At 40.4% G+C, this 25,840-nt stretch overlaps 1 protein-coding gene and 1 long non-coding RNA gene across 9 annotated transcripts in view; one reads left to right on the top strand and one right to left on the bottom strand.

Moving 5' to 3' along the window:
- Nucleotides 1-3,191: 3,191 nt before the first annotated feature.
- Nucleotides 3,192-8,948, top strand: LOC147755076 (uncharacterized). 2 transcript variants are annotated; one of them, XR_015329750.1, is made up of 3 exons: nucleotides 3,192-3,535; nucleotides 8,239-8,301; nucleotides 8,644-8,948. It is a non-coding gene; the product is annotated as an uncharacterized LOC147755076 (long non-coding RNA). The 2 variants fall into 2 exon arrangements; XR_015329751.1 differs by having other exon boundaries at nucleotides 3,192-3,336.
- Nucleotides 8,949-11,683: 2,735 nt separating this feature from the next.
- LOC111252849 (uncharacterized) overlaps nucleotides 11,684-25,840 on the bottom strand; it is a 58,843-nt gene continuing 44,686 nt past the window's right edge. For 3 of the 7 annotated variants that reach the window (XM_086992211.1, XM_086992212.1, XM_086992210.1), the window contains exons 2-6: nucleotides 25,450-25,557; nucleotides 22,672-23,094; nucleotides 13,856-15,609; nucleotides 12,335-12,704; nucleotides 11,684-11,768 (exon numbers count right to left, since the gene is read on the bottom strand). In XM_086992211.1, coding sequence (XP_086848337.1) covers nucleotides 15,258-15,609; nucleotides 22,672-22,784 — 465 coding nt within the window. In that variant the 5' untranslated portion in view covers nucleotides 22,785-23,094; nucleotides 25,450-25,557 and the 3' untranslated portion in view covers nucleotides 11,684-11,768; nucleotides 12,335-12,704; nucleotides 13,856-15,257. Of the gene's footprint in view, nucleotides 11,769-12,334; nucleotides 12,705-13,855; nucleotides 15,610-22,671; nucleotides 23,095-23,517; nucleotides 23,787-25,449; nucleotides 25,558-25,840 lie in introns of those variants that run through there. The other 4 variants (XM_022811389.2, XM_086992213.1, XM_086992208.1 and 1 more) reach the window with 2 other exon arrangements.

Below are 25,840 nucleotides of genomic sequence, written 5' to 3' on the forward strand. Positions count from 1 at the left end.
ACAACTAGTTAGAGGACGACGACAGCAATGTACAAAAAAGAAAACATGCACCGCCGTGGGATAGCATGTAACATACAACACGTTTTTGTGATTAAATGAAAAGCAATAGCGAGAGAGACGCTAATCTACTAATACCTGCATATATATATATATATATATATATATATATATATATATATATACTGTCATGAGTAATAGCTCGTGATTCATCAAAACACAAGACTAATAATTGTGACTCTATAAGGTATAGTCGACTTCTTTCGGTTTTTTACTGCCCCGTAAATCCACTGAAAACGCTTATGGACGATCATCAACCACATATGTATATTGTGCGCGGGCTTCTCTTTTGCAAAAAACGTAAGCATCGCTTTACAAATTTTTATTCTTTCTTTGTCACGCTGATTTAAAGAAGATAGCAGCGATTCATATGTACATCCCTACCGATTTACAAGATTGCTTCGTCTAACATATCCGCAAAAAAATCTGTGCCTACTAAGAACCATACAATAAGGACAATTACAATATTGTATTGACTCTATGCGGCGGTCCACGTTGTACTCATCAGTCGTCGGTGAAAAAGGCATTGCCGCTCATCTCACTGATTTGCTCTGATATAGTAGCAGATTTCCCATGAAAATAAGGTCCAGACATTGACCGAAGGTTCATGTGGGTGAGAACTACTCGATGGCTACAGTCGGTTATACAGAGGACCTTCAGTTAATCCATTCTGCTGACCGTAACGTTCTGGTTTATCAATCGAATTTTATAAAATGCCCCGTGAAGCTAATTTTAATAGTTTTTTTTAGATGGCAGAAAAAAATTGAGATGGCAAAAAATCTTTGTATTGCTTAGGCCGGCTTTTAGACGGAGCAACAACGTAGTGGTTGAGCATGGTAGCCCTCGTCCTGTGGTCCACACTTGACTTATGTTTTGTGACTGAAGGTGTGGCGTGACACATCATTTTTTGTCTCACCGTTAGCCAATTAGTTCAGTACTTAAGTTGGACTAAAAAGCCTCTCGAAAGACCTAAGTGATCCCCTACCATCCTTTTCTGCATTCAGCTCTTCCACCCGAAAAGAAATTCCGTGCAAATTTCAAAGTAGTCTATTCCTCTTTATCGTCAAACCTTCACTTTAATTTACCAAACTTTAATTTACCTTTGTGCGTAACTATTTTGAGAAAACTGGCACCATTATGTTTTCTTTACTTATAACTAAACATCGAGCCAATGGAAACTCACAACTCGGATGTGTTATATTCCTCTTTAACTTTATACCTCCACGTCACCTTTACTGCAGACTTTGTATTGCTAGCTGAATTCATTTGAAAAGCTCCGCTAAATCATCGTTACGGAATCTCTGGATTGTTCCTTTAAAAAATTAGATGTTTGCGATTATAACTTCCTTCGCTTGCACAAGCTTCAAGTCCTGCCAACCACACTTAAACAAATGTGGTTGGCAGGACTTGAAGCTTCGACGAAGAACGTGGTTTCAGTAGATGCTTGGCCGTCCAAGTCTCTGTTACGACAACCAAGACGGATGCGCGATTATCTATCACAATTCACAGTTAGAGATCAGTTTCTCAGGGGAACTTTACATAAAGAAATTAATTAGCTAGCTGTGTTACGCTTTCTTTGCACTTGCAGACTATTCATTAGTTATCGATATGTCTATATGGGCATTTTCATTAAGAAGTTGAAAAGTTAATATGCAGGCCTTACCCATAGGTAGAGCGGTTCGGGCAATGCGATAGTCCTTTATGATTCGGCCTTATAAGGTCGTATTTACTGCATTCGTTCCGATTATTCATTTGATTTTTAGAATTACTATCTTATGGCTTTCGTCTTGCGTCATATTTGATTCAGTTACACGTTTTGGTCAGTTGTAGAAGCCTTTGGAGGTGCAGATCTCAGTTACGAAGTCGGCTAGATGCTAGTTAAACTCATAAAGAAATGTGTGATATATATGTACCCAGCACTATAGCCCATTGTATTGTCAAGAAGCAGATCGACGCTTTAACTATTAGGATGCTCAAACTCTCACTGTAGTTCGATAAGAGTTAATTTATGAGCTTTCACCAGATTGCGGAAAACACAAGAGCATTCATTAAAATGCGCCGCTCAAACGTACAGCGGTTACGTTAACCGACCAGACATCTAGGTCTCCTATGATTGGGCCGATCACCAACGCATGAGCCTCACAGGCCAGTCGTTTTCTGAAGTTGAGCCCTGCTTTTACAGAGACGGTTATGGGTGATGGAGGGTGGATAGTCAACAATGTTTTCAGTCCACGCACCTGTTACTGCCTGTTACCTGTAAACCTGTTAGTGCCATTCAAACGAGAATTATAACCGATACCTGTTTAAAGATATTGGTGCTGTGTATTCGGTAAGATTACAGAAGAGTGGTCTTCCTTCAAATAAACCAAAGCGTCACCTTATCGAGAACAGTTTGATCATTTAAGGCGATGTGTGCAAGAAAAACTCCCGGCTAAGACTAGAAAGGAGCGAAGTTATGTTTCATCATAATAAGACGCGGCTTCATACATCCTTAATGACTCGCCAAAAAATTGTACGAGTTTAGCTGGGGTGTTTCGCCCAAGTCAGCGTATAGTTCCGATTGTGCTCTTTCCAACGCATGCAAAATACCCTTGGTTAGAAAACTTTGTCGTTTTACATAGTAAAAAAACGTTAACCATTTTGTGGCAAATACATATATGTAACTTCTGAGAAAATGTAACTGGGAAGTTACTTTAAAGATGGGCGTGAGTGGTAGCTAAAACTGGGTCACCGATTGAGGTTGCCTAAGCTAAAAATTGTTTCCTCTTTTATTTAAACCAAATGAAATTCCCATTGTCAAGGTGAACTTATCTACTAGTTTTTGGTATAATATGTAGGAGGGCGAGACCGCACCACTAGGTCGACTTGCGCATACTCCTCAAACTATACACGGATTGTTTGGTTCTGTACGAGATTTTTCGGTTGAATATAGGTACTTTCTTTTCTTGAAATAGAAGATACTATTTCCATATCACACATAAACTGGGTCAGGTGGAAGCTAATCAAGTTCGATTTATTAGTCCAACGTATCTGAGAAAAACTAGTAAAGAAATGGCGTTATGACAAATTCTGCTGACTTTTCCCCTTTTGTTTATAATTCCCACACTTCTAGCAGACGCCCCTTGCTATATGAATACAAAACAATGTCACAGTGCGGCAGTAGTGAACAGAGATGTTAGAATAGAAAACTGATAACATAAGGACAACATTGTGTCCTCTTTAGGAATAATATTATTATCATTATATCGTCACAACAAGACAATAGCTGTTGAAAAAAGAGTAAGTAACGATAAAATCACGGTGAAACGCTTGTGAAAGATATGACGCGCGATGTAAAAAGTCGGACTGTTCGTCAAAAAATGCGTGGCAAAGATGAGAATGTGACTGTTAAACAACATCTCGTAACCATCAAAATACGTACGCTAGACGTGTACTGCACTGCATGTATGATAAAATGGAGAAAATGTAGTTTGTGCAGGTAAAGCGAAGCGCGATGCTACATAGAATCTATATATGATATATATAGAATATGTGCATTTTTTACGCCTGTTGTCAACCAAGTTGAACATATTAAAATATAATAAAAATTATATATTTGTCATCAAAATATAGATTTAAAATATTGTTTTGCTCTCAAAGAGTCAGTCGCACGCATCTATTCTTGATCAGTACACCGGGTTTTCGCTTTCGGCAAAAAAAACGTGTCTGTGTTCGTTGTAAGACGGGACGATTGCTTTCGATTAAGCTGCGGTATTTTACAATAGTCCGGCTGATTTTTGCAAGCCATCGTCCTTTGTGTGCTATCCGATGAATCCAGTCAGTACAATTCCACGCTGTCTAAATCAATAAAAACGCAATAAAAAAGCAAAAATCAATAGAAGACGCATACTTCAACCTGAAGGATGTCTCAATATAGAGGACCTTGAACGACGAGATTGATTCCTCAGAGATTTTGAACGATTGACAGAGGCCCATGTAACTCGATTGCGTGGATTTTTGGAGAGGAGTAATGCGAATATTTTATTAAGCAAAGGTTTAAAAACACACAAGCGTAGTTTGCCTGCAGTTATTGTTTTCAAACGAGTGTTTCTGTTGAGATAATAGTTCGTTGCTTCTTTTTTTTTAGAAAAAAATGGCCGAGATTTACCTTAAATCTAATTATCATTACCGGTTCGACGAAAGACACATTGTACATCTAAACAAGGCGGTACTATTGCAGAAAGAAAAATAGTTTTAGCCTATTTTTAAGCAGCTCTTTGAAACCAGTGATATTAGTCAGAGCAGTACTTCCTTATGCCCATAGCTAGTCATAGAGTAACATTAACTCCAGGCAAAATGAACGTCCTATCAGTAAACCTATCAAACAAACTATATAGTTAAAATTTCGAAAACACAAAAATAGTCTAGCAAAAAGTCAGGCTAGTAAGCAATAGAGATAACGCAATAAATGATAAAAAATACTAAGAAAAAAGAACTTCACCTATCTAGAGAAATCTAGAGTAAAATGAATAAACGTTTAAAATGAGCTGACTTGTCAGTCGGTCAATGTTTATCTAAACTACATAGATACGGGTAGATCTAACACAATATAAAAGCAATAATGATAAAATCTTATTTACAAATACGCAAAGTAAGGGGCGATAGCTTAGGAGATATATCCTGTTAAACAATATCGGTAGCTGTTTATGTATCTATGTTAGTGTCCCTATTGTATAGTTCATAACTATAAAATGAATTGGAATCCAAGTTTTCGTCTGTACTTACTTCCCTGTAAAATTGACTTTTGCGGAAGTCAATCTTCTGACTCAGGATTCGACAGATAAACGACACCAGAACAACTATGTTACCCCAGTGCATATATTTAGGTATATGTGACTTCCGATTAAATAAATAAAAAAAATTGATTCGATTTCCGAGTGAATGCAACGGATTTTTATTATGGAATGAAGGAGGGCTGCTGCCTAACTAGCCAGCTAAACGCGACTCCTACTTTTGTCACAAGTTTCACCGGCAAGCAGGCCCAACTGGTCCTGAACTTTACGCCAAAAGGTGTCCACACAACGATGCTGCGTCTGGGTGCGGCCCTTAGAACTACAAGTCTCACATTCTTGTTGTTCATTGCGGCTGGCAACAACTCTTAGCGATACACGTTCTGCTGACATTACTGATGAAAAGAGCCTTTTCCTGTCAGGAGAAAAACACATCGCAGAATTATGCTATCTGCCTTATAGGTCAGAATAATTTACTCAGCTGTTCGCGTTCTGATCACACATTTGTGTCGCCTGCTGTCGGACTTTAGCTTTTGTCCCTACAAGATGTAATATTAATACCAAGAACTCTATTGATTTACATAATTATCGTTTAAACACGTTAGTCGGTTACGAGTTTCTCCACCACAGCGTCAAGAGACCCTCGTTACTGGCAATGAGCAATACAGACACCAAACCTTATCATGGCCTTATCGATATCATGTTAGTTGTCTTCTTTTTCTGATTCTGCGAAAACGCCTGACAGGCCATATTCACCGCTACAACGTTTGATGTGTTTGCTCCTGTAATGGATGCGTTACCTACGGCTCACCTGTGGCCAGCGTTGTGTCTATTGCCAAATAGGTGCTAGAAACGATTGACGCTAAGCGGGTATGATTGTGCCCCGAAGTGGTATCAATAAGATGACATATTTAAAATATTTGACATTGAGTAGTCGAGTGTTTATTCCGCCAGAAAGGCTTTTTCTGTGCTTTTTTTTTTATGCAACTGGGGCTAAAATATTGTTCGAGCATCGCGGGCTAAACTTCCCTTAGGTACCTGTCACTTCGCATTCATACAACAATTTAGTTTCATGCAGTGGAGAATTGACTTTCAATGACAACAATGATAACGATGAGGAGAAGGAGGATACACAGACAGCATTATGAATATAAATGCTACCTTTGAGTGGTGACTCTCGAATCTATATATGAAGATCTTGCTCAAGGTCGTTTCAAGTTCGTATCCATTTTTTCTAGTTAATATACGTGCTATATTATAGGCGTACTGAATAACATATCTCAGCTTCACGGTGGCAAATTTTTACTTGCCACTGTACTGGTTTTTCTAGGCAAACATTAATGCGAAGACGCCTCTTGTGCATGCCTAAGGCACACGGTGGAAAAAAGAGTATCGATATCATGTTGGCCGTATCCATGGAGAAGGAGCTTTCACACAAGGTTAAGGGGCAAGCTGATTGATCGTTTTCTGAGACTCTGTTATTTCTAAAACGAGGAGGCAAAACGTTTAGTTGATTATCAGAAGCCTTGTGGCCATCTTTGATCCTGCGTTACCTTTCAGCACTGTTCTTGTGGTCACATAGAAGTATTCACCCATAAAAAAGCCTCGTTGCGTGACCACAATCGAGATCTATATAAGTAAATAAAATATTTTTTTGACTGAATTTGCAAAGCACCGCAAAAGGAAGCCATGCAGATGAGTCGCTCGAAATGGGGAAGTCATATAATGCACGTGAACTCCATTTGCCTTTTACGTTATCAGTTATTATGAATTTTCTGAGAAGTTTTATGTGTCCTATTGAGGTAGTAAACGTGTCTTTAAGACATCATAGGGCATAAGAACGGATATATTGCTTAAATAGCGTATAATGAAAAGGCCTTTCTAACCAGGCAACGAGCGTGTGTTACACGACCGCCTCTGAATAGATACGAGAATTCGAAGAAGCACTTCCATCATACTCGCGTAGTTCTTAAATGGACCATGGAAATGATGCAGAATACGATAGTTGCAGCTAGCAAAAGAGTCTGGTTTGAATTACGTGATGCTATACACGGCATACGCTATTTACAAAAAATACGTACACGATCAGATATTGCTGAATAAACCAGAATGGTTTATTATTCTTCTTCTTCTATACACTTCTGCGACCAACTCGGGAATTGCAATTAGGGGGTAGTTAGGCAATTTAGAATTATAATAAATACAAATTACGAGAGTCCAAAAAAGGACATCAGAAACCGAAGAAACACGTCATGAGAAAATTATCATTACTTGTTTGTTGAAGTGTAATTATCTAAACCATTGGTGTTATTATGCTGTTTAGAGCAGAAGTCTGATACACTTTGATACATTTTCCGTTACCGGCAACACAGTCGGTTAACTCGAGTATTATTATTATCTTCTTCTCCTCGCTAATTATAATCGCTATTTGCAGCATTACCGCTTACTGCTCAGAGCTCCAAGCACCGATCGACAGAAGTCGTCCAGTCTATTGAAACATAGCAGTCAGACATATTACTCAAAAACATACATATCTGGACTTATTTGAGCGGTATACTACTTTTTAAGTGAGATCAACATTTTTAAACCCAATCTTCATTTAAAGATAAACTTTTTTCGTGGATAAATACGTCATTGCTCCACGTGGGTAACAACGCTCACCCTGTTCGAGCTACATCCACTAATCAGCTAGCTTTATTAATGTCATCTTCTTAACTACAAGGATATTTATTTTATTTGTTCTTTAAATTTTCAGTTTAAATTGGTGATAATTGTGACGGAACCATATACAATGCGTGCGTCTATCTATTGTATAGGGTACATGACATGCCCAGTTGACGTGGCTTATCTCATTTTTCTTTAGTAAGCAAGTTTAGAGGTTTTTCGAGTTTCGACCTTTTGATGAATGGGTCGGTGAAGGAACTCTTTAGAGCCATGTTGCATTGAGTAGATGCCTTCAAGTAGCCTTTTCGAGGCAGAGAGCTTGGGCTTCGGCTGGCTCGTGCTATGTACAGGAATTGTGCTGAACTTTAGAATGTGTGATTTTGAACGGCTGACCAGCTTTTCTGCCAGTCGGGCTCACTACAAAGACGAAAAGCAAATTGAAATAGCCCGAAAATGTTTGTTTGACAATCCACAATAACAGGGTATAGATAACACTAGGGTAAGCTATTGGCAGATATTTAAAGAACATTTGTGGCTGTGCTATTCTCATATAGCTTATAAGCAAAAGTGCTCTTGTCTTTAATTAGATGCTAAGTATCCTGCGAGTTCGCTGCCCATGTAGGACTTCCTATATAAACAAACGTGAGGGATAGTGCAGTGGAACCCTTTTTTCGATGACATATAAAGTTCTACTCATAACACCATATGTAAGATTCATTTTAAACTGCACGTTGAAATTCATTTTCAGAAAGCGTCACTGTACACGTTAAAGTCGGCAGACGGAGACTGCAATATACCGACTTCAATAAAGGTGACAATGTATAAACACGTAATTGATTTTCTTGTTTTAAGTCAGGCCGTAACATGTATCGCATCTACTGAAACAAGTCGATGGAACTGCCATTGTATAAATCGTGTTTAATCGCACCAAATAAGAATTTTTATTCACGTTAAGCTGAGAGACTTGATGTCAAGTTCTGATTATGGACCCTTTTGGTATTAGCCTTACGTGTAAATTACCAGGGACGCCCGTCCTTGGCCTTTCAGAGGTAAGTGACGCGCCATAATCAGAATGGAACCGAAATTGAGGTTTTGCTTTTTCTTTACGTTGTCGATCCTTGATTCAGGTTATGTCTATTTGTTTCTCTTATAGATACGTGTCAAAAAGATCGAAGCAGGACCCCAAAGGCGCTCAGTAGTTCGTAACAATAATCGTAGTAGCAATATAATATACAATACGTTTTTATACAGCATTAGCTTTTGAAATATATTAAGGATTAGCCTAGCCATTTAAGTGCGCATATACGTTACTTCTGATACGTTTCTTTCTTTATACGACTGGAGAGTGACGTTATTGCGTTATATATATATATATATATATGTGTGTGTGCGCGTTTGTACTCATAACTTTTAATCCAATAATGGAAGACCTGTTCTATATTCCTACTAGCTTGCTACTATAACTACCCAATGTTCCATGCTTATGTTATTGTTATATTAATTGTGCTCGACGAAGTGCTCGTGTCTGGGGTGTTGTGCATTACGATCGAACCCCCCGACGTATGAGACTTTTTGCACCTTTTCCGGGTATCGTCACACTGCTACATAGCCCCAGTGTACACAGCGGACACCGCCAAAGAGGACAATGAATCTTCGTCCTGTTTCTCGCTATCTCTGCTGAACAAACACCTCAGAGGGGCGGCTAGTATGTCGGTAGCTAAAGTGTTGTCAATATCGTTTTTATTGACGCTTCCTTTTTCGCGAACGATCAGCCAGCTACACAAATAGAGAGATGCACATAACACGCAATCAGCAGTGTCGCGCTGGCTTGCAATTACCGTCTGAGCCGTCCCCATTTCTTTCAAGAGTAATAACTCAGTCCACATTTGCAGAGCTTCGAGAAAATCACTATATGTTGGATCGTCGATGGGCTGTTACCTAACTGTTACTGCCCAGGAACTGCCGCATTGAATTGATACCTTCATGAGTGAACAACTGAAAGTCTGCACGTCCATTTATGTGTAGTGAGTGGCTTCATTAGTAAGACAGATCTTACGGCTAGGTTTGTCCTAGTAAATAAGCCTATTTATACTTTTAAACAAAGCATATGCTTTAATTTTTGTAAAATACAGGGACCTTGTTTCGGTATTTTCCGTATTTCGATTCACAAAATTAGGTAGAAGATCATTTCAGAGAGTCGTCTTTAGCCCTAGTTTTAAATTCCACGAGATTTTTAGGACCCTTGCCCAAACACAGCTGTATCTTTTGGGGATGATTAGAGCTTACGTTCTAACATATTTTTTGTTTTAACGCCTTCAGCTATTTTCATCATGCAGAGAAGTCTTTGAAATCATCTTCACTGGTATAGCATCACCTCGTTAGCACAATACTGCCCTATCACGACAGCGCTAAGGACTTGCCCTCACTAAATGGTCTATTTAAAGTGGGCCCTGTTGAACTTATTTTGGTTTTTTCAACAAACCTATAAAACGGCCTGGTAACCATATACCATGGAAACCATTCACTACTGCTAAAATTAGAATCAGTTATAGCCAGTTGGTTATGGTTACCATGACAGCATATTCGAAGCAATGCATCATCAATTGCCTTTCGTTGGGTTTTCAACGCGTAAGATAGAAGGTGCCAACCAACAGCTTCCCGTTGGTTACTCTCGGTACCTAAAGAAATCGTGGAGACCAAATTTTGGGCTAGGAGCCAGCATTTGAAAGTGAGCTTGCTTAAAGTGAGTCAGAATTGCATTGTTTTAAACGACTTGCAGCTTCTCAATAATTTTTCCCTGAGACCCACTTCTGACTGCGATATAGCGACAGAATAAGAGTTTAGTTAAAATGTTGCAGGCAGACATAGAGACAGATAAGGGGGGCATGGATATTGCGAAAGCGGGACCAGCATGACACTGCCACTCTTGTATCGGACGTAGATCGAACAGCCAAGCCTGCCCTTGCTACAAACTATGACAAAGGGAAAGATAGATACGAATTATCCAGAACAACCTCGCAGTCATCAATGTGGACATTTACGTGAATGGACTGAAGGAACACAAATTTAGCTTAGCGTCAACTGAAACGAAGAGAGTACTAGGGAAACATGCTCTCCGCTATCATTATCTTTGTAAGTGGTTAAAGTTTTATAAGGAAAGAAGATGACATTAATTTAGAATGGAGCAAAAAGATCAGCATGGATACTGGAGAACCACTTACCGACTGCGTGGGTCTGTCAGAAAAGACGTTTTTCCTTTGTACCTTCATAGTTCTATCACACAGATAAGATTAGAGCCGCCTGGAAGAACTGCTATCTGCCTTGAGATGAGGAAAATTGGTGCCTTATGGCATCGGATTTAGGGTTTTAGAAATGCCGAAAAGAAACCCCAACGACAAAAGAACTCTGTAATATCACTACGAGTTAGCTTGGTGGATCGGGGCTTCGCAGTTCACACTGGGCGCCCGTAAGACACTTGTTTAGACTCCTCCACACGGGTAGAACTTTTTATATCGGTCGAAAAGTTTTGCCATAAAACTTGTGAGAGCGGTCGCTTCTGCGTTTAGTTAGTAGTATTACCTAAAATACGTTAAAATGATCCGGAAAAATTCGTTGGCGAATTGAATGGTAAAATATATCTACGAGAAGGACAACGCTTCACCAAAAGCATCGTAGACACAGTCGATACACTGAACAGAAACGGAGGCCATTGACGGGGCAAAAAATTTGGCAGATTCCTGTAGCTCGCACCTTCAGCCCTAGGATCGTCGAAATATGTATCCATTCGAGTTAAGCAGAACTTTCCTAATAGATAATTTTTAGCTTGCGTTTGACAAGGACTCTGCAGCTAGGAGTACTACTCAGAGGTGGATTGTGTTAATATAGTTGCTAAATTCGTATAAACGTAGACCTTTTAGCTCTATAGTCCTAACCGCGCTAAATAAATCTCCCGAGTCGCTCCATGCGCGGAGACAGACTTTGCTCTTGCCGTCCGATATATCCGCCTTTGACAGTATAGAATATGTAAACGATGTAAATCTAAACGAAATTATTATGATAACCTTGTAAAATACTGCACTTGTCCGTAAACGTTTATTATTTAAATAGAAAAAGCAATCGACATCAAAAGAGCCAGGCCGCTACCCTGTCTACCTGCCTTATCGGAGCAGATACTTATTGAAAAGAAAATTGGATCTACCAAAATTCATGATGATATTTTTATTTAGTTATGCTTAAGGATAGCGACGGAAATTTCGCGCGAAGACTCAACGAGACAACCTGAAATAGTTCAAATAACGAAAACTTGTTAGAAGTTAGCTGAATTGAAATTTTTTATTAACTAATGAATGCTACGCTAGCTAGAAATAGCTAACGTAATCAAATAATGAATTGAAAAGAAGATATTGTTCTATTATGCTGTTCTATTATTAAAAAGTGTTTGAAGATCCTGTGTAATTCTTCTACTAACTTAAACTTTCACATTAAGACTCAGCGTTCATTTAAGGACGTTTGTTGTTTCTTGTTTTATACACGCTTTAGCTTAAACGCTTTAAATTAAAGGAAATATCGATAATGAAAAAAACTGCCTACAGTCTGTGACTGAACCATAGGTAGGAGCCTAATAAAAAAAAAAAGGTACGTTGCGGTAGATATCGCAATGGACCCTATTATTTTTTTTATCTATCTAAGACTTTTTCTATTAGATCAGTTAATAACAAACTATTCTTTCTTCATTATAACTTGTGAAGATCATGTTTATATTGTTCGAGTAGATATTCCATTCGTATTGTAGCCCGTTTGTATGATTCAGAACGTATAGCTCAATTTTAGCGTTTCTTTTCTACCTTACGGCCAATTCGTTGGGCGCTCTAATGATGTTGCTTCCCGTTTGGGTATCCATTACCATCGGAGTTCTATGATTAGCCGATATCCATTTTCGTTGTCTGGCTCGTAAAACCCTATCACATAAACCAGAGTAAACAGGTCCACAATGCAGATCCATTTGCAGCCTTCTGCCTTCAATTTTACCGTTCGTTTGCCACTCTCGCACGGCTTTAAGTTCTACTTTTTACTGAAACGGTCAAAAGATGTCCCATTTTCCTTTCGCAAGGTCTGTCCATTTGACTGCCTGTTGTAGTCGTGTGCGTTTTAGCTGACAAAGACAGAGAATTCTGTCCATGCGCTTGATGTTGATTCCTCTGACCAGGACATTTTCTGAAGCAAAGCGTTTATCTTTGTTAGTCGGGAATTTCACGTCGGGAGTTAGTCGGGAAGAATAGTGCGTAGTAAGTGTGCTTGACAATGCAAAGGCTTTTTTGACATTTCGATCTGATACTACTTGTCCGACTGATCTCTATCTAGCTAACATGGTCATCTTTTGCCTGTTGCACTACATTTCATTTTCTGCATTGATTTTAAGTACACTTAGTTGCCTGTCGCATCGCATGGTCGCAGAGTACAGTGGGTACTCTGGATCATTAGTTAGGTGATATTTCGTTCGTGTTTTTCTGCGATGGCAACAATAACATCGGGTATCCTTCAATGTGAAACGCATTTCTAAGAACAATTGCTACCCTATTCAAATTTGTTTACTATTCAACTTTATCTTTTTTATTGCAAAAAAAAAACTTCAAAAACTGATCGTCATGTGGGTGACTGGGTTTTCCGCGTCAGAAACCTTACGAGCTGACCGATTCTGAGCCTCTGAATCTTTTCCATGTTATTTTCTTGATGCGGGGTAAATGCCCTTAGAAAATACAAATGTCATTGCATTCCAAATACTTATCATCGTTAGGTACATGCCCAGTGTACGTCTTCTGCACAAGCTGAGTGTGTCTTCAATAGCACATCCCACAAACTTTGCTCGATGAGTTCAAGTTTGGCCATTAAGTTAACCTAATATAGTAAAACAACGAAAAACCAACTAAATATGACAGGTTTAATTGTTGCTAGCCAAAACTAGTGAGTTTTGGCTAACAGCAACTTTACGCTAGAAAAAGAAACACCAATAAATACTAGCGTTTGTAAAAAGGACTGTTACAAATTTCGAGTCCTTTCTGTGCCTCAATTCCACGTGTTACGCTATGGCACGGATATCCGTAAGAAGCATAACCTACAAACCATATCAGACTCGAGAAGGGCTGTAGTAATGAGACCCATAGAACTCATAATCAGTTTACTACTTATTGCGTTAATTATTTACATCTCCGGAAACGGAAGCTAGCCAGCAAGCGTTGCTTCTTTCAGCTAAAACTCCGTTACGATAAAAACTGTTGAATAGTTAGAAGTGTTGTCTAACAATGAAAACAAATTACTGCCTCACGAATATTTTTCTTAAACCTTACATACAGTGTGTAGGTCTTCACCTGTAAAGTCCATCACTAAGCACTGATGGAATTCACAGCGGGCGGGGCTCGCGCAGCATTCGGGAGGCAGTCCAGATCATTCATTTTTCTTCTTTGAGTCTATCTCTAATTTGTCGTCATTCTTCATTCTTGAGAGATAGCCTGGATAGTTGTTAGTATAATTCATACCTATATCTATATAGTTAAAATGTGTTATAATCTTTGACAGTTCATCCACGGTTAGTCTTATTGGTGACGTCGACAAAGAGTTATCATTGTTCGAGCCGATCTTTTCTAAATGTGTAATTTGTAAAGCGTTTTCGTTTTTAATATCGGACTACGCCCCATCTGTACGCGGTTCTTCTTCGCCAACCCGACCTGCGTGCTCCGATGGGCCTTAAATGTGTAACACAATGTAATCCGTCAGGGCGTCAGAGGTGATAAGTGGATAGGTGTGAGAAAAATTGATGAACCAATACTTAGCATAGGTGCTTTGGTTGCTGCTAACAAAAGTTCAAGACATACTGCAATTACTGCTAATTATTTGGACTGGAATTAATCTTACTTTTCCCCAAGGCCAAAGCATAAGGAGTAAGCACCGGTTTCCAACGTAGAATATTGTTTCTTTCCGGAGTCTAGTTTCCTCGGTCGTATGCCTACTCTGGCTCGTATGTCTCTGTCCTGTTGCCATTGATGATACTACATATAATCGAGCTTCGTTTGCTGATGTGGTTTTCATTTGATCGTTCCCGTTGCGATTTTTTTTTGTTTTTTCCTTCTTCTTTAGGCGCCGCTTTGCCATTTTCGTCTCCTTTTATGTTCAAGTTATGGTTCGTGTCCGTTGGTCGTCTACACGTACATATGCGTAAATATGATTTTATTATATATCATTTATATACTGTTATGTGATGTATTATCACCATGTATTTTCACACGGCTTTATATCGTCGACATATTTTGGCGCATGGCAAACTAAGACTATTCCTTTAGTTAGTCATTTTCCTTTTTGGAAAATGTAGGTCTATATGCTTTTACTTCCTTTCATCATACGATTATCATTGCTGTTGCGTATTATGTATGTTGCTGAAGGTTTCCCAGAAGAGAATAGGATCGATTGTGGCTGATCCTTGTTGTCCGCTTTTTCCGTTTGCAATTGTTGTTTTTCTAGTATTAAGAATAATCATGTAACACTAGCACTAATCATTGTTATATACAAACATGCTGGAGATCATCTGCCGAATAAATAGGACGAAATAGGACAGGCCCGCATAGTAACCATGACGGCGTTCGCCCCCCAGTTACTATAGCCGTTTGTTCCAATGGATGTGTAATCCTGTAAGCCTGTCTTATTAGCGCCTACCATATATATAGATATCATTATTATTGTTATCGTCGACCCCATTGTCGCTGATTTAACTGTCATTTAGTACTGTGGCTGCAATGCGACGCCGGCGCTATTGAGTTTGTTGTTGAGACGATTCAACTTAGCATCTGTACTTCGAACTTCATCCAGATGGCTGGTCAGCGATACCCTGCCTCTGTTGAGGCTACTGTTGCCGTCAGCGGCTTCTCCGTCAGCGCCGCGTCTTCTTCTCTTTCCGGGCGAATTGACCGAATTCCAAAAGTCGCGCTCTTCCACAGCTGCGATAAGGTCCTTGTAGTCGCAACTTCTCGAGAGGCCCGCGGCTATGTAGCATTCGGGGGAGCGAGCCCGCTTTTCTAGAGGCGCCATCGGGTCGATGAACTCGGGCGGTAGTTGTGCTCGAATGTCCGCCCTGCAACAAAACATACAACGACAGCCACATTAGCCTTTTGAAGACGCAGCTCCTAAAGCCTTTGCTACGCCGAGAGTCGTTCACCCGGAGCACGACAAGCGAAAACCACACCATCCCTATGGTCAAGTATAGGCCACATTACAGACGTGCGCATTACAGCCACCGTTGGAAGAGATCCCGTCACCGAACAGACAGAGTGAAAGTTCCGTGAAGCGACACTTCTTATGCAATAGGTTATTGGAAATGACAACAAACAAGCTCATCAGTGCTTCACAATTCACGATGGCCGCGTCGGAAATATTGCCGTCGTTTAAATCGGACGATCCATCATGTACTATGCTTCAGACATGCTACCGATGAAAATTTTCGATTAGATAAATAAAATATTTTAAAACGAACTTAAGTGGTCCAAGTGTACTTTAGCTCGTATGCGTACCATAATTTGACTAGGGATAATGGTAATGTATTGGCAAAGCAAGGTCCATCTGTTGCTGGTTCGTCCACTGAAACGAGCCCCTAATATTTCATGTTACTATATAGGGATATAGGTCGGCTGGTTGTAAAGGTAGAAGTACTTCACTTACTCCGCGTGTTCATCTATATTGTAAGTAAACGAATCAATAGATGGTTTGTTCTAATTTAATATTGTTTATACTAATATATTGTTAATTAAGGCTCGAACAAAATCAGTTTCGTTCGCGGGCATAGTGGCATGCAACATACGGCCACTAGCGGATACTGCTAATTGTATCCCGTCACAACCAACGTCAGTGCGCACTCACAGCTATAGATCCTCCAAAGCAAAGCGATAACCAACTCTTTTGCAGGGCTCTCTCCCTTGTTTACCTGCTGCACCTGCCAAGGGCTACCGAGCGTCACGAGCTGCCGGGTGCAGTTGTCCTTGCGCACTGAGGTTACCCGTTTTACCCCAAAATGATCGCCTTCATGCGAAACGTCTCGCGTCGATTGTCCGAGCAGCAGCCAGGTGGGGAGCAGCCTATCCTCCTAGCGATTGCCGTGGCGGTGGCAGCGGCACCGGCGACCCGTTTCCTCATTATATATGGCAATTGCTAACACACCGGGCACACGCTTTTCGATACTATTCTAGCTAGAACCTTGTTAGCACTACGTAATTTGAAGGAAACAATCGAACTTTTTCGCCGCTTCTCAAACATTCTATAATATACTATCGCTTATTCTCTCATCGTGCGCCTAAAGCCTTGCCGTCCTACTTCGTGCCGCCACAACAAAATAGCGTCGCATTTAGACAAGTCGAGTCCAGCTTAACTACGACATAATTCTAGAGCTACTCGACCGATCATCAGCAACGACTTTCTGGCCATTTCCGTCGTAGTGCGCCGCTAAAGTGGTTTAGGTAGGGGGTTATGCTAATTTTTTTTTTGCGTACAAACGAAGAAGTCTACAAAAAATGTTGGACTTTGTGGCCTTGTGGCAGCCTAAGTGAAGGCTAATGAGCATACACAGACTGGAGGGTTAACGAATTAAAAATTTATGCAGATTGAACAAAATGGGACCGTATTATGTAGCGTTTACTAAAGTGAACAGACCGTACAGGCTCGCGCTTAATGCAGCATTGTCATATCATATTAATTTAGATAGACAAGATAACACTTTTTCAAGTAAATTTCTTCGCTAGAGCTAATTTATTGGAACAACAAGGGATGAAAAAAGAGTAATCTAAAACTAGAAGTATTAAAAAAGGAAGGTAAGTTTTGATTGTACTATAATATCCAATGTTTACTTCTACGTTTACCCTACATGCCTATGGTGCATCCTTGGACTATATCCGATGTTTACTATATTGCTGCTGTTTAACAAGATAGGTACAAGGGCATCTTCAGATCATGCTAAATAACTGCACAATGACGCACCGCAACGACGATGATGAATAAGCTCTACCTTGTATTGTTTATCTAGTTGTGCGAACGTTTTTTGAGAGGCCTCATCAGGTAAAATTACATGACCCGTTAGCGAATATAATACAGAGGAGGAGAGTCTTGTGTAGGCTCACTCCCATACTGCATATTCATGATTCTTGTGGGAAGTGTTCACTGACTCTACAGACCCTCATCGTATTCAATAAACAGAAGGAAAAAAGGAAATGACACACATTTGTCCTTATGAAAAAAGGAAGCGGAGTAGCCAATTTTACATTCAGCACAGTTCTCCGTTACCTTGTTGTCAGCGAGTTTGTTGGTTTTCATGATTCTCCCTATAGCAGTCTTGCAGCTTCTAACTACCCGTTCTGCTCGAAGATGATGTTCTGATACGTAACATTCAAACGAGTTACATTCGCATTTAAAGAAACCTAAGAAGAATCTACCTCGTACACAGACCTGTACTCCAACGAATGATTATAGCATCATTCGTAACCAATAAGAAAGAATTAATTCATCGACCTATATTGATTGTTCTTTCTAAAATTCCCTCAGAGGCGTCTGTCGTATATGAACTACTACGCAAACTTTAAACTAATGCGATGGACAGAAACACGCGATTTTTTCCCAACAGATCCTTGACAGCTACTACAAAAATTCAGTTTTACGTAAAAAACATAAAAATAATAACGTTTCCACGAATGCGCAGCGGTAGACTTTGGATAGACTGTTCGTTACACTGACATATATAGGACGCTTTTCCCATACGTATGCACGAAGCTTTCTTTTCCAACAGCATTATAAGCAGACGAGTTCCCATTGGTTTTAGATTATTCTGATTACTTCCAGGCTAAGTTAGGACTACGCTTAACGAATTTGCTTCGCCCTCATTATAGGTCTAAGGTTAGTTTTAATTCGAACTTTAACGCTTTACTTAACTAGGTCGCAGCTGTAAATAGAAAACAAACTAAGGCTAAGGTTAAACTGGGGCTGCAGAAACATTCTTCTTGTTTATACATGAATAGTTACTGCTAGCACTAAAAATGCAGTTTAAGGCCAGTCATAATCGTCGCTGGCAAGGATGCAGGACCACTTTGGTTGCCGTTGGTAGATTTGTTTTGGCACACAGCGTTTGGGCTGCTGGATATCCTTCCACCTACAATCTTCTTCAAAATGCGATCGAAGCGTATTCGACGATCTGTATTGAGATACAGAGATCTAATATGTGCAGCATTATCATTGTAAAATTCGCTCAAAGCTTTGTGTCGGATGAGGGGCGTTATGTGCGAGCGTCGCTTGTGAGCCCGGGGCGGGTAAGACTTTTTCACGAAAAAGCGGGGCATCCAGTGAACATGTCGTTGCGTGTACACAACGCGCTCGCGAATGCGGTTTGTGCCTCTTACATCTGAAGAGGCCCACTTCCTGTTTGTGTCAAATGCGCCAACCGCGCCTGCCAATTAGCTGAAGTATCTCAGGTCGCATTTCAGGCATGGAGGCCACGGAGGAGAAGCGAGGTAATGCTGAAAGCTGCTGTTCTAGACTGGCTGATTCTCGGTGCCTGAGTGACTCTGGGTCGTGGCTGCAGCAACAAAACGGACGGAAGAGCCGTACGGCGCAGAAAATGAATAGCCAAATTGTCTTTCCTTTGCATGTGAAGTGAGTCAGATATGAATGTGTCGGCAGTAGCGTATGCGACAAGAGTACGGCGAGCATTCCTTGTACGGGAGAACTATTCTAGCAAACTGACTTCACCGACGACTTCTCGGAACGGTAAGATTCCAATCACGTTAAAGCTTTCATTTAGATCTTATTTCTAGTCGCAATCAGACGTGTGTTTGCTGAGTTCGCCCGCCATGTGCGAGTGTACGCTCAAGCCTACCTGCTAGTTTCTAGAGCTTGCGGTTTGCGGGACTGCTAAGGTGTTCTGACCATGGTCTGATTCACTACATCGAAATAATCGTTGAACCGAGACGAATCGAAGTCGGATTTATGGGCTCAGTCCCAGTTGCTTGACTGTAACTCGAGTCGTTTAAACTTTGAATGTTAGTAAAAACGCAGTTATAAACAATTGTATTCTTATCCTCGTTTTAATTCTATCGATGGTAAATCTAATATACGATGACGCCACCGACCAGCTCAAAGCAAAGCTCGTGACTGATCGTAAATGCCGCCCAAAATGCTTTATCATTATTACAGAGAAAATCGTGCATCTTTTTGCAAGGTAGCAAATCAATGAGCTTATCATCACTGGACAAGTTCAGATCATTTACGGATGAATTATAACAGATAGCAGTTACTCCTATCTATCCAACTAACTCACCTGGCAACATAAATTCAATTCAGACACATTGGTGAATCAGTAATTTTGGGTAGTACTTTCGTGTTTTCAACGCTCAACAGCGCCCGACAAATAACCTGGAACACATTTCCTGTGTCACGGGCCCAAACACAGCTAGCTGTGTGCGGTCCGCTGCCAGTTAACCTAATGGCGACACCTGGTCAGTCAAGTGGAGTCTGCATCGGTTAGGAAACACCCAGAATAACCCCAACAGGCTAAACCCGACGCAGGATAGAGTCGAACAGGAGAATGATACAACTATTGTGCTTCAAGTATTCCCTCTGTTTTTTTTCTATGCCTAAAATTCAGTTGCGACAACTTCCGATACTCGTTTGTCTTGATGATTCCAGCTCATATTCCCATTAAATTCGTAGAATCGTCAACGGTGAGGTTGTAATGGATGTCAATTTTCTGACCGCCACCAATGGAAACGAGCAGTGCCACGGTAGTAGGAAAAAATATACCAATATATTTATTAAAGGCTTCTCTACTATATGGCCGAAGTCGACTCACTACAATTTATTTTTGTAAAAAATATTAATAATGCCAATGTCGTTGCTTCACATAATCCCACAAGGTAGGTTATATAGGCAGCAAATCGGGCTACATAGGTCATTTGCGCCCAACGAAACTTTTTCATTATTACGGCTAGAGAAGCCGAAGCTTTATAATAATTTTCTACTAAGTTAGGTAAGTCAAAGCTTCTAATTCGTTCACTATAGGTTCGCATAAAGTTCTCCAATATGGAGCCGGCTTTTGGCTTAAATACTGACACATCCACGACTTGCGTTTTGTTCGAAAGCAGAGGCGGAGCAGTAACCATGTGCGTGGCGTTCTCCAGTGCCAACGTGGTCGGACTAAGGCCCGAATAATTGTTGTGTCTACGCATAATTTAGGCCTGATTGTTATCCATGGTAGATGCTGATCCAAGGTCATGGCTACTCGCAACGTGGTGCATTTGTTGACGCCATCGTTCGTTCCAAAACATTTACCATGCCAATGAGATCGTCGAAATTTCGTTCAAAAGCAACCACGTCTAACATACATCGTTGTTGACAATAACGACTTGTTGTATAGCAAATACGAAATTGTACTTTGAGGCCACTTAGTTCTCAAGAAAGGTCTTTTTTTTTAAAAAAATAGCATTGATGGCATACGGTTGCGTTTTTGTGCTCGAAATATAGTAACCCATATAGCCTTGGGTGATTATGTAACATAAATCAATGTGATACCTTTCATGAAACTTTTAGTTTTCCGGTGATAATTAACGCAGCTTTAATACAGACGAAGCTGTGGTCAAGGAATGAGATAATGATTCTGTTTTTTGTAGTTCAACGAGAGTTGAATGAAATGCAAGAAAAATATCTCCGTGTAACTTCAATAAAATAATAACAATGTGAATTGCATTAAATTTCTTGTCCTTGGCATGTGAATTGAACAATTATCAATTCTTCCCTAGAACAAAATGGAGTAGTCTATACAGGTTTTGATTCTTGTAGTCCCATCTTTCCCTTTATTGCCATATTGCATTAGTTGCTAATCTGTACCGCGTCAACCGGCGTTAGCTGCTGTGGAAACCATCGTTGCAGAGGTTCCATTGCGGCCGTTTTGCTGTTCGTTCAACCCCCACGTAAGCGACTTGCCCTCTTTGAGGTTTCGGACATGTCGACATTTGTTCGGAGCTTGTTTTCTATTTAGTCGTATTTGATCGCGAAGTTCCTTATCCATCAAATGTCGGTCTTCTATACCTAATCCGATTCTGTCTCCTGAATTAGTATTGTTAGTAACGAAAACTGCGATGTAACTAGATTTAAGTGTCGCTTTAAGAAGAAGGAGGACGACCCGTGTTCTATGAGAGCTTTAATATCACGCGTCGAGCCGTCGTTGAAATCAGTTTCACGGCCACGTTCGAACTAATGCATTTTTGTACCTTAGCCATTCGTTGTATTACTCAACGCTAAAGTCCGTTGGCCCGTTTTTCGTGTAGAGTAGAAAGAGGAGATGAGGTTGCCTATTTAACAGACAGGACCAGGACTTCTCTACCATGCTTAGGCGATGAACCGAGGCGACATTTCTGTCCCAGCGTTCGTCGGTTCTATTGTCTGGGCCAGGTGATAAAGCCAAAACGCTTAACTTGTCCCACTACTGGCGAAATGTTTTTTTCTGCTTTAGCATTCTTGCCGATCTCTGAAGTTTTACGACTGAATCGGTCCGGGTACCACAAGCAAATATATCGTTAGGCAGACACTTACTACGCTAATAATAATAATAATAATAATAATAAGGAGTTCTGAGGTAATAGGGGGAGAAATGAGCGAAAGTCCTTAACCTTAGTCTCTATAGTGTGTATATGAGATTCCAACAGTTCTGTTCTATCTCCCTAATACTGCTGTCAACAGTGGTCGCACCATCCTAGAGTAGCTGGCACGAGTGTGGCTTGACAGTCGCCCTGTCTTCTTCGTGCACGCCTCTAACAAGAAAAAAATTAATTGATCGGAGTTTCGATTTCAGCCATCAATCCTGGTCAGTTGGACGCAAGCTGCGTACGCTGGGTAGGGTTGAGCCATGGATTTGCAAAGCTATCGTTCAGATCGTGCATACAAGCTAAAGAGTTCAGTCCCTCTCGAAGAGGGAATTCGCATGATGATCGCAACAGAGAGGCGAAACCCGAAAACCGTAATCAACCCTCGTCTTCTCAGAACGCACGTTATGTTCTCCATTATCTACCTATGTACTACCGTAATAGTAACAGACGACAGAGTAATATTTGCGTGATTAGCGCGCATCCCATATAGTAATGACGATTTATTCGGATAGTTTGCTCACTTAACTACGAACGAGACAGAAAAAGGTTTGGCTCTTCCAGCCTTCTCCCGACGGCGATGATGATGATGATCGTGCCATCCCCCTGAATTTCCGTCCACTTCATGGTCTTTCATACGTGTGCGTCGCGTCGTGTGTCTGCTTGCTTATGGCTCCCGTTAGCCTCGCAACTCGCAGGAGCTGCCATCCTATTAGTTAGTACTTGCATTCAGCCCTTTTTCTGTCATTCTGTAGCCAACCAAAATGCTATTGCCTTCATAACAAGAGGGCAACGGATAGCAGTAGGTGATTGCGAAGGGACGGGAAGTCGTTGCCAAACAACTCCCGAAGCCGACTACTCGTGTTTCATCAGTCGCGTACTGCCTGGCTGGCTGGCTGGCTGGCTGGCTCGGAATGGGATGTTAAGCGAATACGTTCGATGAGTACCTGCAATGAACCTTTATTGAGTCGAGATAAACTATTTATTTTTAATTGGACCGTTCCAATGCTCAAAAGTGAAAGCAGATGTTAGTACCGCGAGCCAGGCGGGTTATCCAAAAAAGTACAATGTTGGCGAACAAGGTAGCACTCTTTGAGGGTCAATAACAAACACGAAAAAAAGAATAGAATTTCACGAACTGTGGAACAGCGATACCATAACCACAAAAAAAAAACCACAAAGAACCATCATTGCCATCACCAGCCCCGTCATAACCGTCACCGACACTAGAGCCGCAGGCGTCGCATAGACACTCGAAATCTTATCGTAAAAATCGAACAGAACCGAAGCTAAAAAAGAAAAACATTAGACGTCCAAAGACGACAGCTGTCTCAATGACGATGAAGATTCGCCAGTAGAAAGGCACTCACTGGCGATTGTGAATTATTGATGATGATGACGTCTAATTCCAGCTCATACTCAACGGATCAGCTTCCTTCTCTTCCGAATGCGGTCACTTTTTCACTCAGGTTTCCTTAGGTTTGTTCGCCAACAGGGCTTTGTCGTCGAAGTTATTTCCTTTATGATGGCGTCGCTGGCATTCTCTGAGTCATTATGCGCAGATACCCTTTTATCGTTAATGTTTGCTATGTCTAGTACAGTTATTGTTGTTGGGGTCTTCACGTATGTCACCGTTCTACCTGCGACCAACGTCATCGAGGTCTCCCGGATTGAAAGCGGTTTCAGCCAGAAGCATACAGTCAGGCTGTCCGGGCAAGCGGAATGGAGGGCAATAGTGATCCATGAGCGTGCCTCGAGGGCTGGCAAAACAGTCATACGATTGATACACAAAGCTTGCTTATTGTTCGCTCTCGCTAACCAGCTTATTGTTGACAGATACCGTTGACAAAAGTTACACAGCGAATGAAGCTAGAACTAAAGATTAAAAGTTACCACTAGCACACTGATAATTAAATTGTTTTTAAAATTTTGCGCTCTTTCCCTCCCTCTGATATAAATACTAACACACTTCGTTACCATTTAAATGCCCGTGACTGCATACACCTTACAAATGGCCGTAAAGCCTGTGTAGAGATTTGCGCTCAAGGAATAATGAATCATGTAGAATATTAAAAACTGTTTTTAGGAAAACTCTGCCTTCTATTGGTTGCAGATAATAAGCTATGGCATAAATTATTTTTAAAGGCATTGTAGTAGTAGTAGGTACGATTCACACACGTTTTGTGAACAAACGGATGCTACGATAATGCCGATTATACGTTGTCTACAGATACTCCCAGACCTGTTTGTGGAACAAGGCGGTAATAATATCGTTACCGTTTTGAGTCAGACGCAAAGAAGGATGAAGGCTTACAATTCAAACAGATAGATCGTCAGCTGTGTATTTATTCTCTTTCTAAACAGAGACTTAATTTTCCTACTGACTGTCCTGTTCTTATTTCATCTTGTGCAAGAGCTTCTATATAAATAGATAAAAGAGCTATTGGGTTCAAAGGATCATAATTGGTACTAACGTAGGACACAGATTTGATAGGTCCTGTTAATTTTTTTCTGTCTGATGAGCAGATCCGACGGAGCCTGTTAGATGTAACGATGTCCATTTAGTCGACCAGAGATGATCAGCCAAGATATCACGGCTCCACTATATGCGATAAACATCTATAAATTCCTTATTTTATGTAATTATGCCAAACTTTAGCCTGCGTGTCTGCCTGCTTGCCTGAATGACAGCTTCAAATCTTAGCCTACCTAGAAAGCAATTCAATAATCTAGGTTCGCGTAGCTTCTCACACTCGAATGGTTTGATCATGAATCAACCCATGTATTTTTGTTTGCGTTGCTGTAACTCGTATAAACTAAACCTTCTAAAGACCGAGTCTTGGGTTTGCTAGAAAAAAACATCAAAGATTTAAGACGATGATATCTTTACGAAATATTTTTCGCTATATAAAAAAACGGATAATAATTATTTTAGTTGTCAGCTAAATGAAGTTTTGGAAGCTCTGTTTATTTTTTGTTGCAGATGTTTCGGCCTGTTTAACTGGAACCTCTTAAACCGATTCCTTAGAAATTGGTTTACTTTTTTTTTCCAATATACTGCTAACCGGAGATCCAATAAGATCTATATTGGCTAGATATGACTTCGTTGTAAGTTGAAGTTGAAAATTCAAGCACTGGAAGAAACACCTTGGACTTTGTAGAGGTCAAGCAACATTTTAATGTAATTTACTATTTTTAAAGCAGTTCATTTCAGATATCTGTGCTTCAGGACGCAGTTCAATATTAAAACAATTGTGGAAAGTGAATGTGCCAAACACGATTTTTCGTTTATCAGTACTTACTCTTTGGCCTTCAGTTCTTCAGTAAGGGCATTTAATTCTCGGATCAGATGCTCCACTTGCTTTCCCTGCCTCTTGAGGGTAATAAGATATCGCATGCGTGCCGAGGGACTGAAACGATAAGAACGCAAAGAACGATAATAGAAGGCGTCATTTACCCATGGGACACTTGTCTACAGCGCTCTGCCTCGATATAATGTATGGCCAGAGAACTTATGCTACAGAAGCTAAGAACAAACACATATTACGTTACCGAATTCATTCGACGCTTGTTGGACACACAGTAAACATATTCTTAAGTATATACATAAGCGGGCACTCTAGTTATCGTTATTTAATCCTGCTATCTGTAAGTTAATCACAATTAACTTACAGAATCAGACGAAAAGAGGCG

Source organism: Varroa destructor, unplaced genomic scaffold (genome assembly GCF_002443255.2).
Source record: "Varroa destructor unplaced genomic scaffold, Vdes_3.0 BEIS01000006.1, whole genome shotgun sequence".
Lineage (NCBI taxonomy): Eukaryota > Metazoa > Arthropoda > Arachnida > Mesostigmata > Varroidae > Varroa > Varroa destructor.